We start from the raw sequence: 26370 nt of genomic DNA, 5'->3' as shown, positions 1-26370 counted from the left end.
AAGGGAGCAACTGCAAGAGCATGAAACCATTAAAGGGCCCCTATCATGAAAAAATTATTTCCTTCATTTTTCCTTCATCAGACGCATGTACATAAACCCTGTTACAGTTCATATAACTGCACTGTAAAAACAACCCACTTACAGATTTCTTGTTTTTATCCCAAAAGAACACAATTTTTTTAAAAATTCAGATACATCCACTTATTTGCCCCACTGATTCACAAGTTAAAAGGACTGTTTTAGCCTGGACAACTTTCTGAATGAGGGACAGTGCATGACAGCCAAGCAGAACAGAGATCATCTACATACATCTGTCTTAAAGGCACAGTAACATAAACCACCTTTTTAATTCTATCAGGATGAACAAATTAATTATAAGCATTTTTGATATGTACCACCACACAAACTTCGTAAGTGGATGATAAGTGTCCTCAGAGAAAGAAATAAAACACAAGATGAATGTAGGATACTGCTACTTCCTCACAAAAATGTGTGATACCCTTCACATTAGAGTGTGGTATGTTGGTTACAGCCTAAGACAAACCACTCATAAATACTAATGTTCTATCAACGGTATTTTTACCACCATCATTAAATCCACAGAACGAGATTTTAGGAGCCAGATGACATATAAGATGCCTTCTCTTTTACTGTCTATTTAATGTTATTGTTACAGCATGTAATTTCAGTACACTGCATGTCCTGTACATATTGTAGTATTGACAATAAAGCTGACTTGACTTGACTTCTCAGATAATTCTCAATGAACATTATGTAGAGCAGAGGTGGTGTTTTTCATTCAAGACTGGGCTTGTATCATTAGACCCAGAACAACTCGGCACAAATAAGGCCTGATAAGCGCACGTAAATGTTGTCCAGGTTGGACTGGAGTCCCGGGGACAATAATCTGAGGTGATAAAGCATTACTAAAGAGCATGTAACAACAGTGATCACAGACTCAATGGCTTTCATTAGGACTGATTGTGTCATGATTGGGCTTAAATTGCAAATCAAACGCTGCAGCTGTAATCAGGCAGAAACGGAAAGCAAAGCAAATATGCAGGTCTCAGGATGAGAAGACTTCAAGGAGGGGGAAAAAGACTAGCCTCTAAAGATAGCCTGGCCTTTTTTATGCAGCAGGGTGCAGTGAGACACTCATGGTGGCTTGGATTTGTTCTCCTGACATTTCTTAATTAACCAAAATGAATGTAATCTTTTATTATTCAACCAAACTGGAAGATGTGGGTGGCCTTGATCATTTATAGAGTGGGGTTGCAAATCGCTGGCCAATGTGCCTTCGTTAAGTATTACCTCAGAGCTCACCATAAAAAATAAAATAAAAAAGAAAGAAGAAAAAACATGTTTCTGCTTTCGGAAAACAGATGAAATGCAAGCTGTATTCATGAAAGCCATTTGCTGTGGGGTCTTGATGATGTGCATGGTGAGCAGAAGTGTTTAATATTGATGGTAATAATAACCAGGAGGAAAAAGAGAGAGAGAGAGAGAGAGATAGAGAGAGAGAGAGAGAGAGAGCCTATGCCTATAGTAGCCTACGCATTCCCTGTGGATGATGAGAGGTCTGAGGGGAGGACCACAGTTAGTTGGCGCCCCATTAAATCTGCACTTTATTGTCAAACACACTGCGTGTTTGTGTGATGTTGGTGCGATATATATTACCTTTTTGGAGATATGCAGTTTTGTCCTGACAGCAGGAATATATATATATATATATATATATATATATATATATATATATATATATACACACACACACACACACACACACACACACACACACACACACACACATATATATATATATATATATATATATATATATATATATAAAATATTAACACAACAAGTAGAGATTTTATATATATATATATATATATATATATATATATATATATATATATAAAACCATAGGGTTTAATATGATGTCGGCCCACCCTTTGCAGCTATAATAGCTTAAACTCTTCTGGGAAGGCTTTCCACAAGAGTTAGGAGTGTGTTCATGTGAATTTTTGACCATTCTTACAGAAGCGCATTTGCGGGTTTCAACACTGTTGGGAGCACGAAATTGTCCAAAATCTTTCCTGCTTTGCTGAAGCAATAAAAGTTCCTTTCACTGGAACTAAGGGGCCGACCCCAATTCCTGAAAAACAACCTCACTCCATAATCCCCCCTCCACCAAACTGTACACTTGGCACAATGCAGTCAGACAAGTACCGTTCTCCTGGCAACCGGCAAACCCAGATTCGCTGACCCCGCTCTGTCATTTTACATGGTCTACCACTTCGTGGCTGAGTTGCTATCATTCCCAAACGCTTCTAGTTTGTTATAATACCACTGACAGTTCACTGTAGAATATTTAGTAGCGAGCAAATTTCATGACTGGACTGGCTGCACAGGTGGCGTCCGATCACGGTACCACGCTGGAATTCACTGAGCTCCTGAGAGCGACCCATTCTTTCACTAATGATTGTAGAAGCAGTCTGCAGGCCTAGGTGCTTGGTTTTATACACCTGTGGCCATGGAAGTGATTGGAACACCTGAATTCAATTATTTGAATGGGTGAATACTTTTGACAATATAGTGTACATATAAACATGCAAAAAGTAGATGTATGTACTTGTGCTGTTTGATCCATTGGCTGATGATGGTCACAAGCTGCATTCTCTCCTGCTGGAGGTGTGTTTTATCAGTGAGGGCTTCCTCTAGGGTCACAGTCAACTGCTGCAGCTGTGTGTGAAAGCAAGAAATCAAAACCGGACATGAGAACGAACACACACACACCCACACACACACACACACACAATAAATACATATTACATGTATAACATAACTTTACAGGAGAAGGAAAAAACTGTCTTAATGTTCAACGTAAGAAGGTATTTTAGAGGATTTATATTGGTTCATTTGTCACGAATTTTTCACATAATGTAAAGGGCAGCTGGTGTTCTTAAATTACAAAAAAAAAAAAAAAAGCAAAACGACAACAATAAAAAAATATCCTGTGAGCGTGTCTACTGCACGCCCCTAGACACAGCAAGGATTTATCATCAACAGACCTGATTTTACATGTTGGATAACTACAGATAATACTGAGCTGCCTCAAGCAGAGCTTTGGAAATAGTTAAATATACACACTGACACAGACTGAGTGAAATCACTGCTTATTGTAATAATAATTTGTCTACTTATTACAATGTTTGTGTTTTTTTCTAAGCAGATAAATGACCAGATAAATAACTTTTTAATTAAAAACCTTTTGCACAGTGCAGTATGCAGTCCTGCTTGCATATATGCAGTGATAACTTGTCAAAAGTCAAATCGATGTCAACTTTCTTAATTTCCTGTCATTTGGTACCCACAAAAACAGAAAACCAAAACATGTAGCGTAAGCATATTTGCGCACTCACACACAAACACACACACGCCCTCACTCCACCACTAATAACAGCCACCTCAGCCAGGACTGCAGTCTCGTCTTTCTCTCCCCCTGCTCTCCCTCACATAATCAGGCTTTACTTCTACATGCTATTAATTGATTCAATATGCTGCGAGGAATGCCTGCAGCTTTCCCATGTCTTACATTTAGAACTTTATTATGCTAACCATATACTCTTGTGGGGGTGTACTTCTAATCAGGTGAATTCAATTAGAGCATTCTTGATTCTTTTGTCATTGTTTTTCTGGATGCGAGAACACAGCACGTCTCAGGGAGAGCGCACACACTAATGTCAGTCTGAAACTCTCTATCACTCACACTCATTCACTCTCTCTCACACCATGAACAAAAACATGCATGCATTTGCCTTTTTGGCCAAAACAGCTCCAAGTCGAGGACTGGATCGAATCAAACGGAGGGAGACCCCACCTAAAGCAAAAGCAGACCGGCCAGCCAGGCTAATGTGTAACAAATGCGTGTGTGCTGGCTCCAGCTCCGTGGCTAGTGTTTATTAGCGGCTGAGAAGCCGAAATAAATACAGGCATAAAAAGCAACATGAGTGCTGGATTTAGCATGCAGAGTGGGTGACGGATGAATGCAAACACCTCAGCAAGGGGGTAAACGGTTATGGCTCTGAGAGAGAGGGACAGAGGGAAAGAGAGATAGAAAAAAGAACAAGTGAGTAAAAATTGTTTATTAGGTATTAGCTACCTTGCATCTTTATTGGCCATTTTATAAGTTTATATTTACTGACTGTCCTTCTGCTGTGCAATTTAGAAGCATCCCCTCTATCCTGTTCATGAGTAGAAAGTGACCATGAAAGGACTACCACTAACCAGATATTACTCTACTGGTAGACTATTCTCAGCACTGTAATGATACCAACATGGGGGTGGCATGTTGGTGTGTGAAGCTGGTATATCAGATTTTTTAACCCACCTACCCAGTGACTTACTGCATGTAGGACTTCCAGAAGACTTCCATTTTTCTCACAAAAATGGTCCCAATCATTGGAAATCAAAATGTGACTGGTTACTTCCAGTGTCACCTGACCTATATATCTACCAATATACCACAGAAAAAAGATCCTAACAATTTTTGCTGAGTATTGCAAGATTTTAACCCCTAATGCATAACAATGAAAATGAGTATTACTCCAATTCTTGTAGAGTTTAAACACAAGTATGATGACACTATTACAATAAAATGAACTAACATTACAGACATGTAATTTTCAGTTCCCAGAAATCATTAAGCCTAGAAGGCCCTGAGGGTTCCCCACTGAGGCCACTGACAGTTCAACACTACAGCTCATCTTCCTCCATGAACATTTTATGTTAATTATCCTCTAGCCCTTCTTCAGTGGTCAGTTTCAGCAAGAGCACCACTATTAGATGAATATTTTTAGTAGGTAAACTATTTTCACCTCTTCTGTGCCTGATATACTTGTACTGGCACCATAGACACTACTATGCTTACATGTCGCTGCCATATAGGCAATGCCAATAGCAATTATTGTGTGGAGAACAGATCCCTACCCAAACAGTATAATGTGGTCTTATGGTGATCTCCTTCCAGTAAAGGAGTATGATAAATTGTGATGAGGTACAGTCAATAATTGTATATATTATATTCTATACAGCAAAAAAAGGCCAAAGGGTGTAGGCACAAGGTTGGTGTGGCTAAACACAGGCAATTCAGTGTAGATATGTATGTATATACATGAAAAAAGAGAGATAAGTTGTAAAAAAGAGAGAGACAGAAAGCATGAGCAGAGGTATTGAGATGTGTAAGGCATTAGAGCACTGGGCAGACTCTGAGGGAGGGAGACCTCTGACATAGAGGGCAGCCAATGTGGTATTCATTAAACAGCAGCCCGGAAAATAGACTGATTAAAATGCAGTGCATGGAGAGGTAGAGGAAACGGAGTGATGGAAAGAGAGAGGGAGCAAGAGAAAGAGAAAAAGAGCGTCAGCGACACTCCTCAGTTTGCGAGCTGGCTTCACTGTGGACCATCTGCTCTGCATATTAGCCCTGCTGTGTGCCGAGGTGATTCATTACTCCAATAGGCCATCCTAATATTTCTCCAGCAGCCGCCAGAACAAAGGCCCAGCCCTCTATGGCTTGACTCACAGGCACTGAACACTCTGTCTAGACACCACTTGTCAGAATTACCCTGTTCCAACACTGAGAGAGAGAGAGAGAGAGAGAGAGAGAGAGGGAGAGGGAGAGGGAGAGAGAGGGAGAGAGGGAGAGAGAGACTTCAGATGATGGCTCAATTCCACTGCCAATTCGTTTCTTTCCCTAGCACTTTTTTTCCCCCTTCTTCTTCCCCGCCGTCATAATGCGGTCATTCTTGAGCTCCGTGTCCAATGTTTTCACATGATCTTCAGTCTAACGGCCACAGGCTGTCGGAACATTCTGGCCCTTTCACAAATGAAGCTAATGGGGATGGCTCTATGCATGGCTGCACTGGGGGATGGTAGACTATCGCTAGAGCACTTGCAGGAGGGGAGAGAGAGAAAGAGAGAGAGAGATGCAGACTCTGGCTGATCAAAATGGAGATTGAGTAATTTCAGCTATCAGCGTATGCATACAGCACACTCAGTTACCTCCTCTCCTGAAGACACATCTACTCTGCCTCCACAGACACCAGCTCCTGCTCTGACAGTACACATACTGCACACACATGACAGCCTGGATCTACCAGTTGAACCGTCAACAAGGGCCGCAATCTGTTTTTTAACTTTTGACCATCTTGGTCTGAACATGTTTGAGTGAAATAAAAACATTTGAAACTACATTACACTCATTAAACTACATTATTCAGCGAGGGCTGGAGGAGAGGGTTTCTCCTTTGTTTGATCATCCTTTAGATGTTCAGTCGTTTTATGAAGAGACGTGTGACAAAAATAGGTGTAGGCCTTTATGTTCATTAATCATCATGTGTGAAACGTTACTTTCACTTTGGTCCATGTGTCCTCTGATCTAACCAGGGAGATAAATATAAGATAATCTACTTGCATAAGGAAGGGGACAATTAAAGAAAAAAAATCCAAAACTGAAGGAAGAAACAGAGACAATATGCCTCCTAACAACCACGGAAGAACTGGCAGACCACCAAAACTGTCACTATCAGATAAACAGCACTTAAAGCTTTCATCTTTGAGTGAGAAGAGAAAATCAAGCTGCTTCAGATCTGAAAACATCCACAGGTGTTTCTGTCCATCCTTCCACTGTGAGAAGACAACTCAGTGCTTTAAAGGATGTGTAGCTGTCAAGAAATTGAAATTGATAAATCTAAACAAAGAAGCTGCTGGTATTCTCAGAACAATGGACTGACCACACCAGAGTCCAGACCTCAATATCACTGGATGTGTTTGGGATTACTTGGATTGTGAAAACAGAAAGCGCAACCAACTTCTAAGACTGAAATTTGGAGGTGTTGAAAAACATCTCTGTGTATATCTTTGAAAAACTGAAAGCAAGTCTCCTCAAAAGAATGGAAGCCATAATAAAGGCAAAGTTTGGAGAGACTCATTCAAATGTTTTTACTTTTTCTTTTAACCTTTTGTGCCGGTTTAAGGTGTTTTGTACGAAACACAAGCCTTAACACATGGTTTATGGGCCTTGTACTTGGAAAATGCAATATTAGCTTTTTCATGCTTGTATTTGAAGGAGTCATGTAAAACGGTGAATGGATGGTGTTATCGCAAGTGTAGCTCATTACATATTCCACTCAATTTACGTTTGGACAGCTTGAGGTGGTGAGCTTTGCATTGATTTCCTGCCAACTTTTAAAACCAGGCTTAAATTTGCATCAGGGTCTTTAAAAGGTATGATGTTGAGAGACTTTCTTTAACAACAGCAGCTGATATGGTGCTTAGACGAAGGCATGAGCCTTGAATGTGTGCTGAAAAATTCCATCACTCAAGATCAGATGTGTGTGAGAAAGTGCAGAACAAAACATGCAGTGACGCAGCTGTACTGTGTGGTCAGTCCATGTTATTGTTACAAATTCTCCTGAGTAGAATCATACTCATGCACAGGTCATGAGGTCAAGGCAGCTTAAATTTTTAAAACAATGTACTGAACTAACTTTTCAAGTAAACTCACTTTAGGTCACTAAAGTTCACCTCTGAACTCAAAATAAGTTTTAGTGCAGTAAATTGCCTTAAAATTCAGTAGACCTTTCTTTGAGCACATTCTGAGAGAAATTCATTTACATTACTATCTCTTTTCCACTGGGCATTCATTTTCGGTTTTGCTTTCAGCTTACTGACATTATTTAAACCATGCTCTTCACTAGTGCATGGTTAGTCGGTGGGGCTACACACAGTTTGCGTGATGTAGTCTACAGGTTTAGAAAACAATGTTAAATTAAGGCACATTTTGTGTTGTGCCTGCGCTCATATGTACATCTGGCTCAGAGTCCGTTGGTTATGTAAGGTCATACCTCTCGTACATTGTGCTCATATTTCTCCTGCAGGACGGCATGCTCCCTCTTCAGCAGGACATGGCGCTCCTCTAGGCTCTCCTGGCACTCTCTCTGGTCATGCTGGGGCTGTTGGCTCTGCTCCAAAACCCACTCCTCATAGCTCTTCACCTACAATAAAAGGAGAGGGACACCATGACACTGTTATGCAGCCCTGATGGCTTGTTAGCATTGTTAGGATTACTGTATGCTTCATATGTTGGAGAAAACAAGTATCACATAGTAGGTCTCACTGAGCAAAGTAACTAAGCAAAGGCCATACAAAAACCTGCTCAGAATTTGACTGTGCCAAGCAGCTTTACTCAGATTAGTAGAGGAAAAGTAAACTAAACTGGAAAGAACCATCATTACTTACTTTGCCACTCCACTACAAACACTAACAATGGGACCTGCTGTTTGTCTGTACGCAGTGTGTGTATCTCAGGTGTAACACAACAGCCACAGAACCAGGCCGCCTCTTGGAACTGTTAAGGACCTTCCTTTCTTCTAAGTAAGGCATTAATTCAGCATTAATTATAGAACACGTCAAACTGCATTTCAGTCAGCGCTCCCCTGGACTCTCTGGGGCGTTCTTAATGACAGTAATTACCAGTCATAAAAAGACTCATCTAAAATTAACATTTCTCCTTGGCCTTGATAGGGAAAATGTAAATAGGGGAGAAGTACAGATGTTATGATTAGGCCCAAATTGCACATCATTCCTTTGTTTCCATGTATGTCAGACAGAACAATGGGAGCTTGACAAAAGCACCGCGGGCCTAATTTCTCCAAGCAGTGGCACACAGGCCTCTTCAGGAGGCGGGAGACTGCTTAACATTTAGATTGTTTCTCTTAATGGGGGGTGGAGTAACTTAGGTGTGCGTGTGCGCGTGTGTGTGGTTGTGTGTAGTTGTGTGTCAGCGTGGGGACTGATATTAAGGTCAACAAAGTGGTTTCAGGCTAGCATCAAGCTGAATGAAGGATCTAAAAAAACAAGACACAAATAAAAAGCTTAATAATCTGCTCCTGAATAAGAGTAGCACCGGTTTATACCAATAACTATGGGTAGAGCTATTGTTGCTTGCATGCAAAGGGCAATTTCTTAAAAGGTCCAATCCAATATTTTAACAGCTAAATTGCAAAGGATGCTAGAGAAAAGTGGTACATTTGTGTAGAAAAACCAAACCAAATGCAAACATGCTGGTTCCATGAGGCCACAAAGCAAATGAATTGTGACAGTGAGGAACCTGCAGGGAGTTTTAGGCCTTTAAAAGGCCTGATGACTTCATATCTATCATTTTTAGTTCATTTTTTCATCATGGATATTGTATTTGCAAGCATTGTAGTTATACTCATATTCCACTGTTAATTCTAGTTTGGAAGGACTAAAATCTTGAAATTCACAAAGGTAAATTGTCCAAAAAGGATTTTTTTTGGATGGTATCTAAGTGGATACAGCCAAAGGAGCACTGGTTAGGCCATACTGAGCTGGACAGAAGGCCAGAGTAGCCAACAACATAATCAGCAACTGACAGTGGAATCTGTTGTACATTGTTACTTAAAAATCATGTTTGAGTTACAATGTGAAAAAAACACAACTCTGGAAGTCTGGAGGCTTCAAACGTCTGTGTTTAATTTAGATGGCCAAAAAATGTTAATATGCATCAGGATTAGATCTAGTAGCCACATTCATAGTGTTACCACAGCATGTCTGTACTGTTTAGGACTGATTTAAATGTGATCAAATCTCTGCATAAAAGTGCAAACTGTAATATGACAGTGGGCTGTATCTATGCTGCTGTCTAACCCATGTCTAACCTAAAAATGACAGAAGCATTAGTCCTCTAACAAGTGCTTTTAAACATCTTCTGTATTTAAATGTTTGTCATAGAACACATAGAAACATTCACAAGGAACTGATAAACCTGAGGTTAATGCTAAAGTTGATTATATAGTAGGAAAACATTACCACTCTAAAAGTGGCTGTCACTTCACTTCTTTAATCTGTTCATGGTTTTAGCTGTAGGCTCCTGCGTGACTGTATTAATGACTGCCCAAGAACCGCATTGGTCATTTTGATTGTGAGATTTAGGCCATTTTAGGGTGGGACTATGTTTGAAGATGCTGATGTCAAGTGACCCCTCATACTAGTCAGAATTAGGGCAGAATTATCATCAGTGGCTCCTTTCTAAAGCCACGTGCACACAAACCAAAGTCTTTAGTAGTACCTGACCGACTACCATTGAGTGAGCTAATATTTTAAGTACACCTCTTAACTGTAAAAGGAATGGAACATATGAATTTAATAAAAAAAAATGTGCATGTACGAATTAAGTTCTTTCTGCATTTTTTGTGTAGTCTATCTGACTGATTCTCAGTTTAATTGAATGATTACTAAAACACATATTAATGCTGTTTAAGTGATTCACAAAACTCCTACCTGCGTTCGCCATGAACACTTACCACGACTATTACTGCAGTCACTCCTGGGTAGAATATAATTTAACCTTCATAATTCATAATCTCTATCTTCTGCCAGAAAATAAAAGCTCAAAAACATGAAAAAAAAATATACATGTTGACATTGTCAATCACTGTGCTGTCAAAAAACCCCACACAGCCATGATCTGTTGCAAAAAAGGTGGAGTTCTGAAATGTTGTTTAGAAAGTTTTTTCCAAATTTGTTCAACACAACTGAGCTGACGGTTGCTTTTTCTTTAGAGTTACTCATATTCTTTATTCTGATAGTGCTTTCCATTGTGGTTACAAATCTCAAAGTGCTCTTCACTGGAAGACTAAAAAAAAATTGAAAGATAAACATTACAGTTCATCCGAAAAAAGAAAACTTACAGAATCAGCATATTTACAGTACAATTACTGTAAAACACAGATTAAAAGAGAACATGATTCAATAAACAGGATTATACCAGCCTGAACAAATGTGAACCTAACATGACTCAGATGGTACTGAAATCACAGAGGTACTCTGGTAATTACCGCACCTGCCCATGTAAAACTAATCCTGAATGAAGGGTACTACAAAGACACAATGACTCAGAGCCTGCTACTCTGGCCGGCATGCATGTCTCTCCCTGGAAAATAATATTTGCCGTTTTGTTAAGTGGGTTTTTTATAGGGGCTGTGTGCGTTATTAATGAAGTGCATCCCCTTCTCTCTCTTTCTCTGGTCTTTCCTCCGTACAGAGATACTTAATAAAGGGAAGGTTAGTAATCCAGCCTGACTGCTCATGTCCTGCCTGCGTCCTGCATCACACACTCACCGGCTCCACAAAACGTCCACATATCGGCCACAACGTCGCCTCAATTTTTGTCTTATTTTATTAAACAGAATTTGAAAACGCCAGTAGCTCTATACATTGTTGTAAATTCCATGATAAATGGGGCAATATAAACGGTCCAAAACTTACTTTGAAATATAATTTGTCCCATTAACTTCCATTCAAAGTTATTAAGGTTTTTTTTTTCTCTTTTCCTGAAAACTTACCATTTTGGCCAAGGTTTTGCTCTGACAGCGACGATACGCATGACTGCAGACTACGCTTACACACACCCACACACAGGTCTCTCTATACTTGTTAGGACTTCCACAGGCTTCTATACTGTAGCTGTAGCCAAGTAATACTAAGCCTACACCAAAAACTTCATTCTAGCTTTTACTTCAGTAACCAAAAGATGAAAAGTTACATTTGCGGAGGAAATCTCTTCCAAAAAGATAAGACCCTGTGCAAAATGTACATAATGAAGTGCAAATCATTTAACATTTAATAGAAACAGTACAAACACAACATACAAAATGTTATTTTTCTTTGAGAAATATATGCCCATTCTATATTGACGCAAAATGAGAAATTTCTGTATGTAAGAGACGAGGCCGAAAAACAATACTGGCTGGCCATGATCCTCAGGCCCTCAGGCAGCACTGCATTAAAAGCAAACAATTCTGAAGTGGAAATCACTGCATGGGCTCAGGAACACTTCCCAAAAGCATTGTTGCTGCATTAAAAAATGCAAGTTAAAACTCTACAAGGCAAAGAAGAAACCATATATAAAACAAGATCCAGAAACACCGCCGCCTTCTCTGGGCCCCAGCTCATTTAAGATGAACTAAGGTGAAGTAGAAAAGTGTCCAGCGGTCCAAAAATTCAAAATCTGATATTTTTTTAGTTTGTTATCAGTGCACAGCTCATATGCCAGCATCCGTGATAGTATGAAGGTGCATTAGTGAACATGATGCGAGTAACTTAGTGAGTGTTAGTAATAGCTGTTAGACAGCTTTCCAAAATTATGATAACATTCACTCACATTCATACACATCAACTGCTGCATGAGACTGCCACATCAATTTTTACCCACCTGCTAGGTCTCCACATCATTAGATAGATCAATGCACGTTGAGGAGAATGCTAACCGCGCTGACTACAATTATGTCAGCTAACACCCAGATTGGCTGGCGTTGTGCTAAACAATGGAGGATAGGGACGGCCATCTTTGCCACCCAGAGAAAGCAAGGTCAGTTATGCTCTCTTGGACCTCACAATCTTACAAATGATATGGCCAACAACAGAGCCAGATGGTTATGCCACTCAGGAGCCCTCATGTAAATGTTTAAATCAACCAAAGTATTCATGTAATCCAAAAAAGTCATTATTTGATCAAAACAATGCAGGCCATTCTTTAACCCTGCCATATTTTCATGTGTCACATGTCAGTTCTGTTGGTTTCCCATTGTGTTTTTAATACTTTGCATCGTGTATCGCAATCACAAGACGCTGCAGTATAATGGCAATACTAGCATAATACTAGTCTCCATATTGTGCAGTCCTAGCACATAAAGTCTTGAAGTGTGCAGGGCTCGGAGAGATGGACTGTGAGGTGGAGAGATGTCATTCCGTTAGCATGCTTCTTAACGTTAGTGTGGCCTATTAAAAAAAATCACTCATTGGGAGGTTTAGCAGCAAAGCAGATGGCTCTCAAAGATGACACACTCCAACATGGCCTCCACTAAGAATGGTGGTGGCAGTAGCTCTGAGCTGAATGCTGCTGAAAGGCTTTGAAAAGTTAAGCACCTCTTTCTCTTTACTCTTAGCCTGCTCACTTTAATATAGACGCCATCCGTGCTAAAGCACCATCAGTGCTAAAGCTCCTGGTGGGAACTGAGTACACAATGCAGTGCCAGCTGTCTTGTAATCTGGAAACCCCCCACCCCCAAATGCCAGCAGGCAACACAAACAGACACATATACAAACATAACATATCCAAGCTTCCCAATGTGATGTGTCTATTCCCTCAAATCAGATTACAATAAGGGCTGATGCAAATGGTAGGGGGATATATTGCAGACAACCATGAAAATGCTGAAATAAAGCATGCCGTTTGTACGACGTGTCACATTTCAGTTCCCAGTGATCAAGGATTAGCCAGCAGGGATGTCAGGGTTATGGGAAAAGAATAGGAGCTACCACAAGTGAGGTGCTGGCTGCTGCAGTTTTATAATCTGAGTACAGCAGACAAGCAGAGACACAAGGGAGACCAGAGACAGAAGATGGATGCGAGGAAGAGCTGCACAATATATTTTTCAAAAGCCCATATCATGGAAAAACAAATTTATTTAGCTTTTTTTTAACAAAAGAACTTAATGTGGTATGTAAAGTAAACATTCTTAAAATTTCCAAATGTGTCATTAACTTCAGTGCAATACATACACTATATTTCCAAAAGTGTTCACTTACCCATCCCAATCATTGAATTCAGGTGTTCCTATCACTTCCATGGCCGCAGGTGTATAAAACCAAGCCTCTAGGCCTGCAGACTGCTTCTACAAACATTAGTGAAAGAAAGGGCTGCTCTCAGGAGCTCAGAGAATTCCAGCATGGTACTGTGATAGGATGCCAACTTCCTCACTACTGAATATTACACTGTCAACTGTCAGTGGTATTATAACAAAGTGGAAGCGATTGGGAATGACAGCAACTCAGCCACAAAGTGGTAGGCCACGTAAAATAACAGAGTGAGGTCAGCGGATGCTGAGGCGCAGAGGTCGCCAACTTTCTGCAGAGTCAATCACTACAGACCTCCAAACTTCAGGAATTGGGCTCGGCCCCTTAGGTCCAGTGAAAGGAACTCTTAATTCTTCAGCAGACCAAGAGATTTTGGACAATTTCATGCTCCCAACTTTGTGGGAGCAGTTTGGGGATGGACTCTTCCTGTTCCAACGTGACTGCGCACCAGTGCACAAAGCAAGGTCCATAAAGACATGGATGAGCGAGTTTGGTGTGGAAGAACTTGACTGGCCTGCACAGATTCCTGACCTCAACCTGATAGAACACCTTTGGGATGAATTAGAGCGGAGACTGCGAGCCAGGCCTTCTTGTCCAACATAAGTGTCTGACCTCACAAATGCACTTCTGGAAGAATAATCAAAAATTTCCATAAACACACTCCTAACCCTTATGGAAAGCCTTCCCAGAAGAGCTGAAGCTGTTATAGCTGCAAAGCATGGGCCGCAATCAGATTAAACCTTATGGATTAAGAATGGGATGTCACTCAATTTTATATGCATGTGAAGGCAAACAAACAAACACTTTTGGAAATACAGTGTATGTGGAAATTAGGCCTAAAAAAAGCTTTTGTGATGTCATGAAATGACATTCCATTTACATATATCCAACTATTTAGCCTAAGCAGTGCAGCTCCTATTTACTTTGAAGTTATAAGGAGAGTAGCCTCACAGCAAAGGTGTTCCGCCCACACATAAACAGAGCATCTGACATGCATTGCACATTAAGACAGTCACAATTAGTACAAACCCAATTCCAAAAAAGCTGGAACAGTGGGTAAAATGAAAATAAAAACAGAAAGTGATTTAGAAATGTATGTTTTTGAATGAACACAGTACAAAGAAATTTTTCATCAACTTTTTTTGTAAATAACTGCTTATTCTGAAATTGATGCCTGCAACATGTTAAAAAAAAGAAGCAGTTTTAAAAAGATATTGTTATTCTTTTATAAGCAAGGATGGGTTGAGCTTGCCACTTTGACAAAAATGCATCAGCAAAAATTCAAACAGGTTAAATATAATGTTCCTCAGCCAGGATTGAAAGGATTTTAGGTATTTCACTCTCCACAGGGCATAACAACATCATAATATAGACAACAAAATAATTCAGAGAGTCAGGAGAAATCTCTGTGCATTAAGGAAAATGCCGGAAACCACAAGTGAATGCCTATGAACTTCGACTGTGTTAAACACTAGAATGTTTCTGCACATCTATGAAAGCACCATTAACTGTGAACACATTTGCTGCCTTTTAGACGCCGTCTTTTTCAGGAACACCTATGCTTATTTTAACATGACAACACCAAGCTACAACAGCGTGGTTGCATAATCAGACAGTTCTAGCAGTGAGCTCACCCTCCTGCAGTCCAAATCTGTCTTACACTAAAATCTGTTGCATTATTAAGCTCAAAATATTACAACAAAGGCTTGTTTGTAAGGTATGGCTGTCCAGCTAAAGACAGACGAAAAATTCTGTTTTCAGAGTTGTCCCCGAACATTTATTAAGTACTGCTGAAAGGAAAGGTGATAAAAGGTAACAAAGTGGTAAACATGCTACCATCCCAACTTTTTTGGAACTTACAAAAACAAAGTTCATGAGGTAAAACATCAAATACATTTTAGTGTTTGTTCCAAAAAACATACTCAATGTAATCCAGGTCAAATAGAACTTAATAATTACTACTTTCTGTTTTTATTAGCATTTCACATACTGTCCCAACTTTGGAAATGGGGTTGTATTTTGTCAGTTCCATTCTGATTGGCTTTTTGTATGTTCCACATTTCCATATCTGTGTAGCGGGTTTTATCCCGTCTGGCTGGATACGAACGTTTGCAGTTGTCTTTGGGAATGAGACAGTTACTGGATTGGAAAACGTTTGTGAAGTTCTCTGCACTGCATCTTTAAACTCCAAGATGGCACCACAGATGGCGACACTGGATGGAAATGACTGTAAAATGCTTGTCGGATAGTCTGCACTGTCAGCTCCTGTAACCAAAATTAAATATCAATAAAGCTTGATTCTGCTACCGCGACCCAATCTGGATTAAGCAATGATGATGATGATAAAGCTTGATTCTGATCTAAATGTTCAAGATCAGTCTTTAAAGCATTTAGCAGCTTTTAATTGAGACATTCTCTCATGTTTGTCAACATTCTGATGCGTTTCCTGCAGGTTTATATATCTCGTAGCTCCTCCAACATGTCACACTACAAAAGCAGTGTGTGGTTGGTTATTTTGCATGTCAGTCAAACGGCCTTTTCCAGTCAAAGTAGGTGGTTCTTGGCCTTTTTAATGACCAAAGCACACCAGACGCTCCAATGACAGGCAGAAGTCTGGCCTGTGAGACACTGCCTGTCTGCCCACACTGCTTTTCAAATTAGGCACAATACAGGGCAGCCAATCAGAACAGAGCTCATTTGCATTAGTTTTAAAGACACAGTAACAAAAAACAGCCAGTCTAATTCTAACGGATAAAGAGCGGGTATAACATGGTCATGTGAAAATTAATTATCACTATTTTGGTACATAGACACACAAAAAAAAAATCAGAAGGGGGACAACAGAAGGAAAAAAAAAGAAAATTAGGATATCGGTTCTTAAATTACTATTGCAAACAATGCTATTGCAAAGCTCTGCAACATACAAATGAGCCCTTTAATAAAGCATAATATTATTTGTGTGCTGTGAGTAGCCATGTCAGACATTCTACAGTGATTCTGCACAAGGAATTCAGGTTAAACAACAAGCGTAAATCATTTTGGTCAAATTACTAGGGACCAATCTTTAATCTAGTTGTTTATTTACATACTGCAAAGCACACCGCAATTGCAATATGCAGCAATATAATCACAAAACGGTATTTTGTCCACATTGTGCAGCCCTACAGTTAAACAAGAGTGTAAGTTGTCCTGGGGAGGGTCAAAGCTCAAAAGAAAACGACTAATAAGTCTGAAGACATGTCTAAATGGAACCTATTACTGATCTATTGGTCAGTTTTTAAGATGAGCTAACAAGACTAAATACACACACTTTGTCTGAGGGTTCACATACAGGGCCATATTCTAATCACTTAAAACAAGACAATATAAGACTGTCTAGGTCAAATGTAAATGCATACATCATCCGCCAAGCTTTTAGCTATTGTAATTACAGAAATGCAAACAGATATTGCTGAGTATGGCATTTAATGTTCATATTTTTGTTAATTAAAATGCCTGGAGATGATAAATACGTATGCATTTATCTCCGAAAGTCTCTGACAGGTAGAAGCTGATGGAACCGTGGCCCATCCCAATGCGTACATGTATACGTCTCATCATAACAGTGGCATGGTTACATATTAAACTGCTGCCTGCCGGAGCACACGTGATTCCTTATTAATAATACTAATGGATTCTTTAATTGCACCGGTACAGACAACAATTTTCCAAGGAGCCAAAATGAAGCCTCTAATGCCATGATATCGGCACTCCTCTGATGAAAGATGACTCGTGTGGAGACAGAGAACGAGGGATGCCTCGGAACCATGCTGGGGGAAAGTAATTAAGTGGCCCCTACACAAAGTCCAGCTTGCCCTTCATAACAGGCCGCTGCAGAGTGCTCTCCATGGCAGAGGCAATCAGTCCAGCATGCAGGCCGCCCTGCCTCTTTGATATGTGTGGCCTTTTTCAATCAGACGAGATGAGTGTTTTCAATCAGGGGAGCGCGGTAAACAGACTATAGTAAAAGCTGATTTGTGATTGCTGAAGGATGCATAGAGCACATATCATGCTCCATCCTGAGCCTCATCCTGTCTTGCTTACAATAGGTTTGTGCAATTGCATGCAGGCACATACTGCAGGAAGACCTTTTCATAGCAATATAACGCTACTTTGACCTCGAAATCTGGAGGCAACCTGGCCTGGTGGGTGGGAGCACAGACTTATTGGGGTGGGAACAAACTGAATTTAAAATTCATAAACCAATCTAATGCCTTGTGAAGGCAGGGCTAAACCTAGGGGCTTATTAGTAATGCCTGCCTGTTCTTAGTGCTATGGATGTAAGCTACCATGGCTCAAATGCACCCAAATAAGACCCCAAATTAGCATGTTAATCTCACAGAAAACACAATACACAATAAAAAATAAATAAAAGAATAAAAAACGTTTGGCACCGAGATTAGTCCACATGTAGCATGGCTGCCTGCATCACTGCATTGAATGGGCCTGTAGGGCTGCCGAGAGCCACAAAGATTTAGTTAGGCCTGTGGCTGGTGACGTTTAATCAAGTTACCTCAGCAACAACACTCCAGTGATGGTATAAACTCTTTCACCAACAGTTAAAAAAAGTTTATTATTAACTTTATTTGTGCAAATCATAGCAAGACGGCGGTAATCATAAACATAACTAAACTATTAAACACTGCGCGATATCATGTTGATGAGATCATTCTAGAAATGCAGCTGTGCTAGTTAAACACACTCAGAGTTGCAGGCAGATTTCATGCCTGTAAAAAGCTGCCTTTATTAAGGTTAATCCTCATACTACAACGTCAGGTTTCAGACTAAAAAATGACTCAGGTCTTGGAAGAAAGATGTGCATAAAAACATGTCTCAACTCTCGTTTATCAGGAGAAGCACGTCACTTCCTACAACCTCAGACCAAATGGCTTCAGAGAAAATGGCAAAAGGGTAACCTATGTGGCAACAAACTCTCAGATGATAAAATCTGTGTGACATTCACAACTGCATTCTTTCTTAGTAGATTAATTACAGCTTTGTGGCCATATTAAAGGTGACTGTCAAAGATGCTAATCAATTCTACTGAACTGCGCTTTACATTCTTCTTTTAGCAATGATTAAAACTTAACTCACATAGCCTCACTGTGTTTTTTCCATCAATGCTGGGACGGTAAAGGCTAGCATATGCTTTCTCAGAGTAAAGTCAAGCCAGCCAACAAATTTTTTCAATCTGCAGCTAACGCAACTTCACTGGACAGCTGAATGTGCTTGTAATGGAACGCTAACTGCCAATTCTGTAATTTTAGCCAACAGACTCTGGAACAGACTCCTATTCTACAGAACATATACATTAATGTGCAATGAACTGGTCACTAAAGAGCATTGTAGATTCAATAAAAACACTGTAAAAACCCATGTAGGCGCTTTAAAACTGCTACAAAAAAACACTCAAATATGGAATATAAACTCCTCAAACAGAATTTTACTTACCGTACAACATGAATACAAGCATCACTTAAAATCAGGCCTTTTTATTTACCAAAGAAATCCTTCTTTTGGGACAGCCCTGGTTAAAGCTCACCCTGGCACAGACTGAATTGGCTTTGACATAGATAGTTTAACAGAGGTCCAGTACTGAAGCTCAAAATGTTGATGAATACACTGAAGAATATTCTATTGAGGACTTGATCCTTAGAGACTGGGATAGTAAAATGACAAAAATGCTATGTTCACTTTCTTGAGACATGACCTTCTGTGCTCCAGACCTTTAAATGAAGTGAGACTGAATGACAGTGAGTGTGTGGAGGTCAAGGGTGAAGAGGACGAGGCTGAGGCAAAGGGAAAAAGTGTCCAGTCTTACTGAATCTCCATCAGAGGACTGACCAGCTCCCTCAGCTCAGCCTTTTGTCTCTCCAAAACAACCTGATACAAAGCCTGGATGAAACAACATTGATGATCACCGAAATCTAAAATCTTTCATTACTGCAATACTGCAGAACTGTTCCTCAATCTGGTAACAGCAGTATAAGCTTGAACTCTGAGCAGGTGCTTCTGCAGGACAGTGAGGTTGATATGCACTTTTTACATGCTGGAAACGGGACAAATGTTTTGCCATTCACTCATAACAGCATAAAGTAGTTAGGAGAGTTAGTTCTGTTTTCAGTGCTGACATTATGGAAAGAAATTAAAGGCTGTGAGTCTAAGAAAGGTGCCTCAGAACACGCAGAGTTTATGACAAATGGGGCCACGTGTCCTCTACACATCCTGTAAAACAGACTCAGACTAAATAAGATGAAACAAACTGCCTTTTATCTTGTTCAGAATTCACAAGACCATTCTGACTTACAGGAATAGTTTCACAAAAAATGTCATTTACAGACATTTTCCAGTTACCCCACGTAATCGATCCACTCAGACTTTTTAGACCCTAAATTTTGCTTCTTTAATTTAGAACCGGAGAGGCAAGGCTAACATTGCTAACAAATACTAGAACTCAATAGTCACCCAAATAGTCCACATACATTCTGAAAAGAACTTTCATCCTGGTTAAACTGCATCCAGGTTTTCATTAAGGTCATGCAGACCTGTCAGTGCAGTTTATGACACAGTCTCACTTACTGTGAACTATAAAACTGAGCAAAATTGTGCACTGCCATTTTAAACATCAAGGTCACCGTATTCACAAACCACATCAGGAATAGAGAGCTAATCTAGAGTTAATCCACCATCATAAATATGGAGAAATATGATCCAAGATCAGTTCTACTTTAAGAACACCAGCTTTGTCCAAACTACGTCAAGTTACGAAGTTTCAAGCGAGACCTTAATGAAAACCTGGATGTGGTTTAGGCAAACTGAAAAAGGTTTTGGGGATGTGTTTTTATAGAATGATGATTGGGTGATTACAGAGTTCAAGTGTTAGTGGTAGCCTTGTAGCTCAAATTTGCCTTGGGGCAAGTGGAAAACTTTTGTCATTGGGGTGTAAGTGATTCGGATGAGAAACCAATATTAAGAACAGATAACTTTACAGTGATGATAAGAACCAGGGGTCATGATAAAGCCATTTTATTTGTTTTCCAAAATGACCATTGAACTTACACATATCCTGACATCTTCTCTCAAAACTATCATAAAACAATATATCAGGTATTCACTACCATTCAATTTAATACTGTTTTGTGAGCTTTTAGAGGCATTGAACACTCCAAATGTCTGGTTCCCATCACCATCATGGTGGACAACTTTGACTCAGTAAGTTTCTCTACAACACAGCATTTCACACATCAAACCACTCTGAATGATTTTATACACATATTACTATTAAACTTTTGGGAAAACAGTGGAACTGCCTTTACAACTAAACATTGGCAAGTATAATAACTACTCATATTGAACCATATGGAAAAGCTGATCATGATGCATCACACTTTTGAGCAACTTGATCTATAAACTGCCATTATAGCACAAGACTGTCAAAACATTCCATTGACAATAACAAAATAATACACTTTTGCTAGATTCTGATTCAAGGTAAATGGGGAGAAATGAGGTCATGGGACACTAACGACTTGATATATGAATTTAAGGCTTACCCAAAATTTGTTATATTTCAAGTTTATACTGGAATATAGCATGTCAATGAGAGGAAAAGGAGCATTTAACGTATTACTCTAAACCCTGGGAAACAACTGCACTGTCTGGCAAGTACTGTGTAACCATGATAGGAAGAAAACCACTACACAAGGTAGTAATAAAAGAAATCTCGCTGACATCTGAATCCAATCACAGCAGTTACTCATTTCTGTGTTGTCATGTTGAAATACAGTCAAGGGAGCCAGAATGGCTGTAGCAGACACTGTCTGACTTATAAGGCATTTTTGAAGAGGAAGGTCATCCTGCAAGGAGTCTAGTCTAGCCACTGTGAGATGATTGTTCAAACCTGATGATTCAAAATCATCCTAATTAGGCTGATGCCACGAGTGGAAACACGTCTCCACTCGGTGCTCATCAGAAAATGATTAGCAATCATAGCAAACACGGCTAAAGCAGGTTTGTATGGAGTGATTACTGTAGAAGCACAGCTCTCTGTGGATGCTTGGCTGTGGTGTTAAAGTTACAGTTCGTCACAAAAACCCAATTTGCACAATATTCCCTTCGTCAGCCAAGATTACCATATTTGGTTTCTGCTTCTTCAGTTAAGAATAAGAGCTATGAGGCCAACAGCTGACAAGCACTGGGAGATTAGAGCTTACTAATTAGCACTGTGTGACTGCATGCCTACGGCTGCTTATATAGATTTTTTTTAAAGTGTTTTTTCTATGTTTTAAATAAAAGTAAAAACACCAACATCAGTTTCAAAAATCTGTCCATCCTCATGAGAGCGCAAGAACGACTTGAAAAAGAATACGAGTATTCCAGTCCAATCGGAGACAAAAGAAGAACGCGCACTGAGCTAAAAACAGTGTGTGAAGCTGAAGCACAGATTTTCTAGTAAGGTGAAGGTGGTGTACAACAAAGACAGGATGCACTAAAATACAGGCCACTAGACCTCCATAATCCAATACCCCAGACAGATTCAAAGTCCAATTTCTGCCAGAAAACACTGCCGTTTATGTCGTCATGGCTTTGCCACTGTCTCTGAAACGTCCAGGTCAGGCAGTGAGGCTTTTCTAGTTTTCAGGCCATCTGAATTATTTTTCCCAAATCTGACTTTACTTAACAATCATCAGGTCATATATGTTTAGATACAATGAGGAATGCCTAATACATTAGTATACAGTTTAAAATTCACTTTTCAGTGACCAAAAAACACTACTGTGTGCATAGGAGGCCTAAAAAGACTGGATCTACAAAAAAGGACTAAGATATAGCACAGCTAAAAAAACTGCAGCAGCCATCTTGAAGTCTGAATTTTCTCTGTACTTTTGTCATTTTTTATAGATAACAGGATGTCACTGGATGCGTTTACATGCAAAGATTTTTGCCAATCCGATTGACTACATTCCTATTACAGAAGACTGAGGTGTTTAATTGCTCACTCTGCTCAACAATCTGATGGAGAATCTCACTACATGATCACCTCAAGCAATCCGAATCAAGTACCACAGTGTACAAGTTACCATGACGATGAGAATCATGTGAGTCCAGTCAGAGTGAGATGAGCAGCAGTGAGCAGTGCTTGTGTTTTTAATTGCTTTAAAAAATTATGTCAGACTCAGGAAACATACTTCACATGTACTTTAAAGGACAGATTTAACAGAATATTTACAGCATTACCCACCTTATTCAGACAGAAACTGTATTCCAAATGGCCTCAACTGGACTAGTCTATTCTGACTAAGGTGTATACATGGATGTATTCTATTCTGACTGAGCTGTTAGTCAGATTATTAACTCATTATAAGGCTATATGTAAAAGTGGCTATACAGTTCCAGAAACCACATAGGCAAAACTAGTAGAGATTATTTGTCGGTTTGATATAAGTGTGTGTTGTTTTAGGCAAGCATTTTTACACAGTGCTTACTAGCATACATAAGCTTCCATCACTTTAGCTTCACAGAAGCAAACTCTGTCCACCAATAATGTAGTGACTGACTACAATAGGGGTAAGAAAAATTAGATTTTTTTGGTGGGCCAAAAAGGTGGGCCACTTTCAGCTGAGACCTGAGACCTGAGACCTGAGGTCTTCTCCGGCCTCTGCCTTAGACATTTGTACCTCTCCTGCAGCTCACCCTCAAGTGTGTACAACACTCTCTCCACACATACACAATCTCACAAGCCTTTTCCCCTCAGCTTCTCCTGTCTGGCCATCTCATTCAGAGCCCTGGAGGGGGGATAATGAGCTCCGTGTGTGCGTGTGTGGGAGTGCATGTGCGTGTGGCGGGTGCTCAGTGTAGTAAGAACAGCAGGGGGCCACTGTAGGACAAAACAAAGCAAAGATGAGGGAGCTGGAGCCTATTCTGTCCTGCTTTAAAGCAGGTACGCACAAAGCAATCGCATATGCAACTGTGCCTCTTTTTCGGCTGCTACATTCGACAGAACAAGCCACGAAAGTCAAGTTCACCTTCTAAACAGGCAACAATGCTACTCTTATCCCAAATATTATCTGTATAATATCTGAATATTAAGGTGCACAATAATAAGGGCAGCGTGTATGAGTTTTAACAGTGCATGAAACTTTTACTAAACCTATTATAAGAGTGCTTTGTGTTCAGCATGAATAAGCAACAAAATATTTCGAAAAGATACGGCTCTTTGTTTATTAATTTGCATTTGTTCCATAATTTATCGATTTCAAGGCCGCAAAGTTCTTCCTGTCAAAATGAGCTCTCCTTTTTGTTATTTGTTTTGGTATAGATCACCGAGCTCACTGTGCAAAGGAAAATGCATTTATTTCTATTCAAGCACACCTGCTTTAAAGGGCCAATAAGACAGAAAACTGAATTTTACTCACCCTTTTGAATGGTACGGAAGTCTGAGGAGGCCATGAGCTGTTGCTAGAACTTTCTGGATTGTTATCTTGAAATAACAAGCTAATAACCATCATGATCTCAAGATAACAACTTTTGTATCTCAAGATAAATAACTCATTATTTCAAGACAACAATTCTGTTAACACAAGATAACAAGGAAACTAATTTGTTATCTCAAAATAACATTCCAGAAAATTATAACCACCTTGTGGCCTTGTGGCCCGGTTCACATTTTACTCCTATGATAATGAAGCCTGTTTTGAATTCCATTTTTATGATGTAACAAAGGCCAACAAATTCACACACATCTGGATATTTAGCCTGTGGCAGTTTAGCACCAACCATTCAAACTGAAGTTACAGGGAGCGTTTTCCATTTGGGTTGTTTTCTGAATGAGGCACAATACAGGGCATCCAATCAGAACAGAGCTCATTTACACATATTGTTACTGTAATACATATTGTACCTCATATAGTACATATTGTAACTATTAAAACCAATAATAATAAGACAGTCATTTCTGAACTTTTTAATAATTTAAGTGTACCAAAGACCAACGTGTGCTTGTTTTAGAGTGGAGTTTGTACTGTGTTATTATATTTTTTTCAATATAGGCAGGAGCCGTGCACCATTTAAACTCTGTATTGTCATTACAGTCAGGTTGAGGTTTAAAGAGGCCCACTGTATGGAGAGATAGACGCCAATGCTGACCCTTAAAGTAGCTTAATACCTTTGTTAAACATTAAAAAGGAACCACCTAACACAATAATTCACAATTCAATAACATTTATTTTTCTCGGTCAGTGCACCTTCCAGAGTAAAATCTCACCATGACTATGGGCATGACATCATCCATTACTGCACCACACATCAATAATCTGACTGGTCGCTGCTCAGCACATTTGTCTGAAGTTGCATAAAGAATGAGAGAGCAGAAAGGATGTGCATCAGCGGCCTTATGTGTTTTATATATATAAACATGTCAAAGGATATCAAGCAACACTGTCTCAAACCACTGCTGATTACTCTACAAGGTAAAGCATCCTAATAATTAAAATAACCCCTCACAATTAGTGAGAAATGGCTTTCATTTTGATTCTGCCACACAAAAGACAGGCTGCCAAATGTCTATCCAGCAGAGGTAATTTTAAAATAATTTAGTCACACTCAAAATCCACTTATAAGATATATCAAGTAATGGCTTTGACCTGAGCAGATGAGGCCATTTCAAAGCCAATTTCCTTTGGATTCATCAAGCTTGACCATTTCTGCAGCCATAATAATCCATCGGCAGGTCAGCACCATCTTCATAGGCTGAAGTAGAGAGAGAGGAGCTAATGTCCCATATAAAAACAGACCACTAAGAACAAAGAGTGCCGCCATTACTTTAGGAGCCACTCTCTGGATCTAACACTCCCTGCTATTCAAAACAATAAGGCAGTAAGACGTTCATCCATCTACGCACTGGGCTGCACGATATATCGTATGTGAATCTAAAATGCTCAAACTGGCCTGATATTGCATAAAACTGCAATATAAAACTGAGCCTGTCATCCCCCAACCCCACTTTTTGTTTATTTGCTATGAGCATATTGGCTGTACTAACCCTGTGATACATGACAGGGCAGCAGCACAATACTGTGGGTATTTTAGACACATTAATGACTTAGATCATGTTGATTTTAATATTACAAACTAACAAAGACCTCAAAATGTATTTTAGTTTTATTCAGTATTTTGGGATCAACAATAATTAATAAACAACAAATCATATACTTTGAATTTTGTCAGATGTTCTGCCTTGATATTTTATCATTTATGAAAAAAAGGCATTTTTGCATGTAGATTTTTATTATTATTAACCTTGTTCTTTATTCACTCATGTCTGGATCCTCTATCACTTTGTTCATGTTTCTGGATGCATCTAAAACCACACATGAAAACCACAGAAAAAGCCAAATTCAGAAACCAATTGTGGAGCCCAGTGGTTTCGTTCCTAGAAGAAAACTGATTTTTAGCGTGAAAATTCTTGTACTCTGAGACTAAAATATTAAGTAATTGATGTGGAATTATTTACTTCACCGAGTTCATCAATATTGAAAAAAAATGCATTTTTTAAGGTATTTTTGTTTCTTATCATACCAAGATCAATACCAATGGGTATGAAATATG

At 39.5% G+C, this 26370-nt stretch overlaps 1 protein-coding gene across 4 annotated transcripts in view; it reads right to left on the bottom strand.

Annotated features, from left to right (window-relative positions):
• The window catches only part of LOC108438592 (golgin subfamily A member 6-like protein 22), a 181767-nt gene that overhangs the window by 16842 nt on the left and 138555 nt on the right, over window positions 1-26370 (bottom strand). For all 4 annotated transcript variants that reach the window (XM_017716529.2, XM_017716512.2, XM_017716503.2 and 1 more), the window contains exons 24-25: window positions 7911-8060; window positions 2636-2745 (exon numbers count right to left, since the gene is read on the bottom strand). In XM_017716529.2, coding sequence (XP_017572018.2) covers window positions 2636-2745; window positions 7911-8060 — 260 coding nt within the window. The remainder of the gene's footprint in view (window positions 1-2635; window positions 2746-7910; window positions 8061-26370) is intronic.

The sequence above is a fragment of the Pygocentrus nattereri genome, chromosome 24, assembly GCF_015220715.1.
Source record: "Pygocentrus nattereri isolate fPygNat1 chromosome 24, fPygNat1.pri, whole genome shotgun sequence".
Lineage (NCBI taxonomy): Eukaryota > Metazoa > Chordata > Actinopteri > Characiformes > Serrasalmidae > Pygocentrus > Pygocentrus nattereri.
The sequence above is the reverse complement of the archived record's forward strand: the minus strand, read 5'-3'. Positions and strand labels throughout refer to the sequence as shown.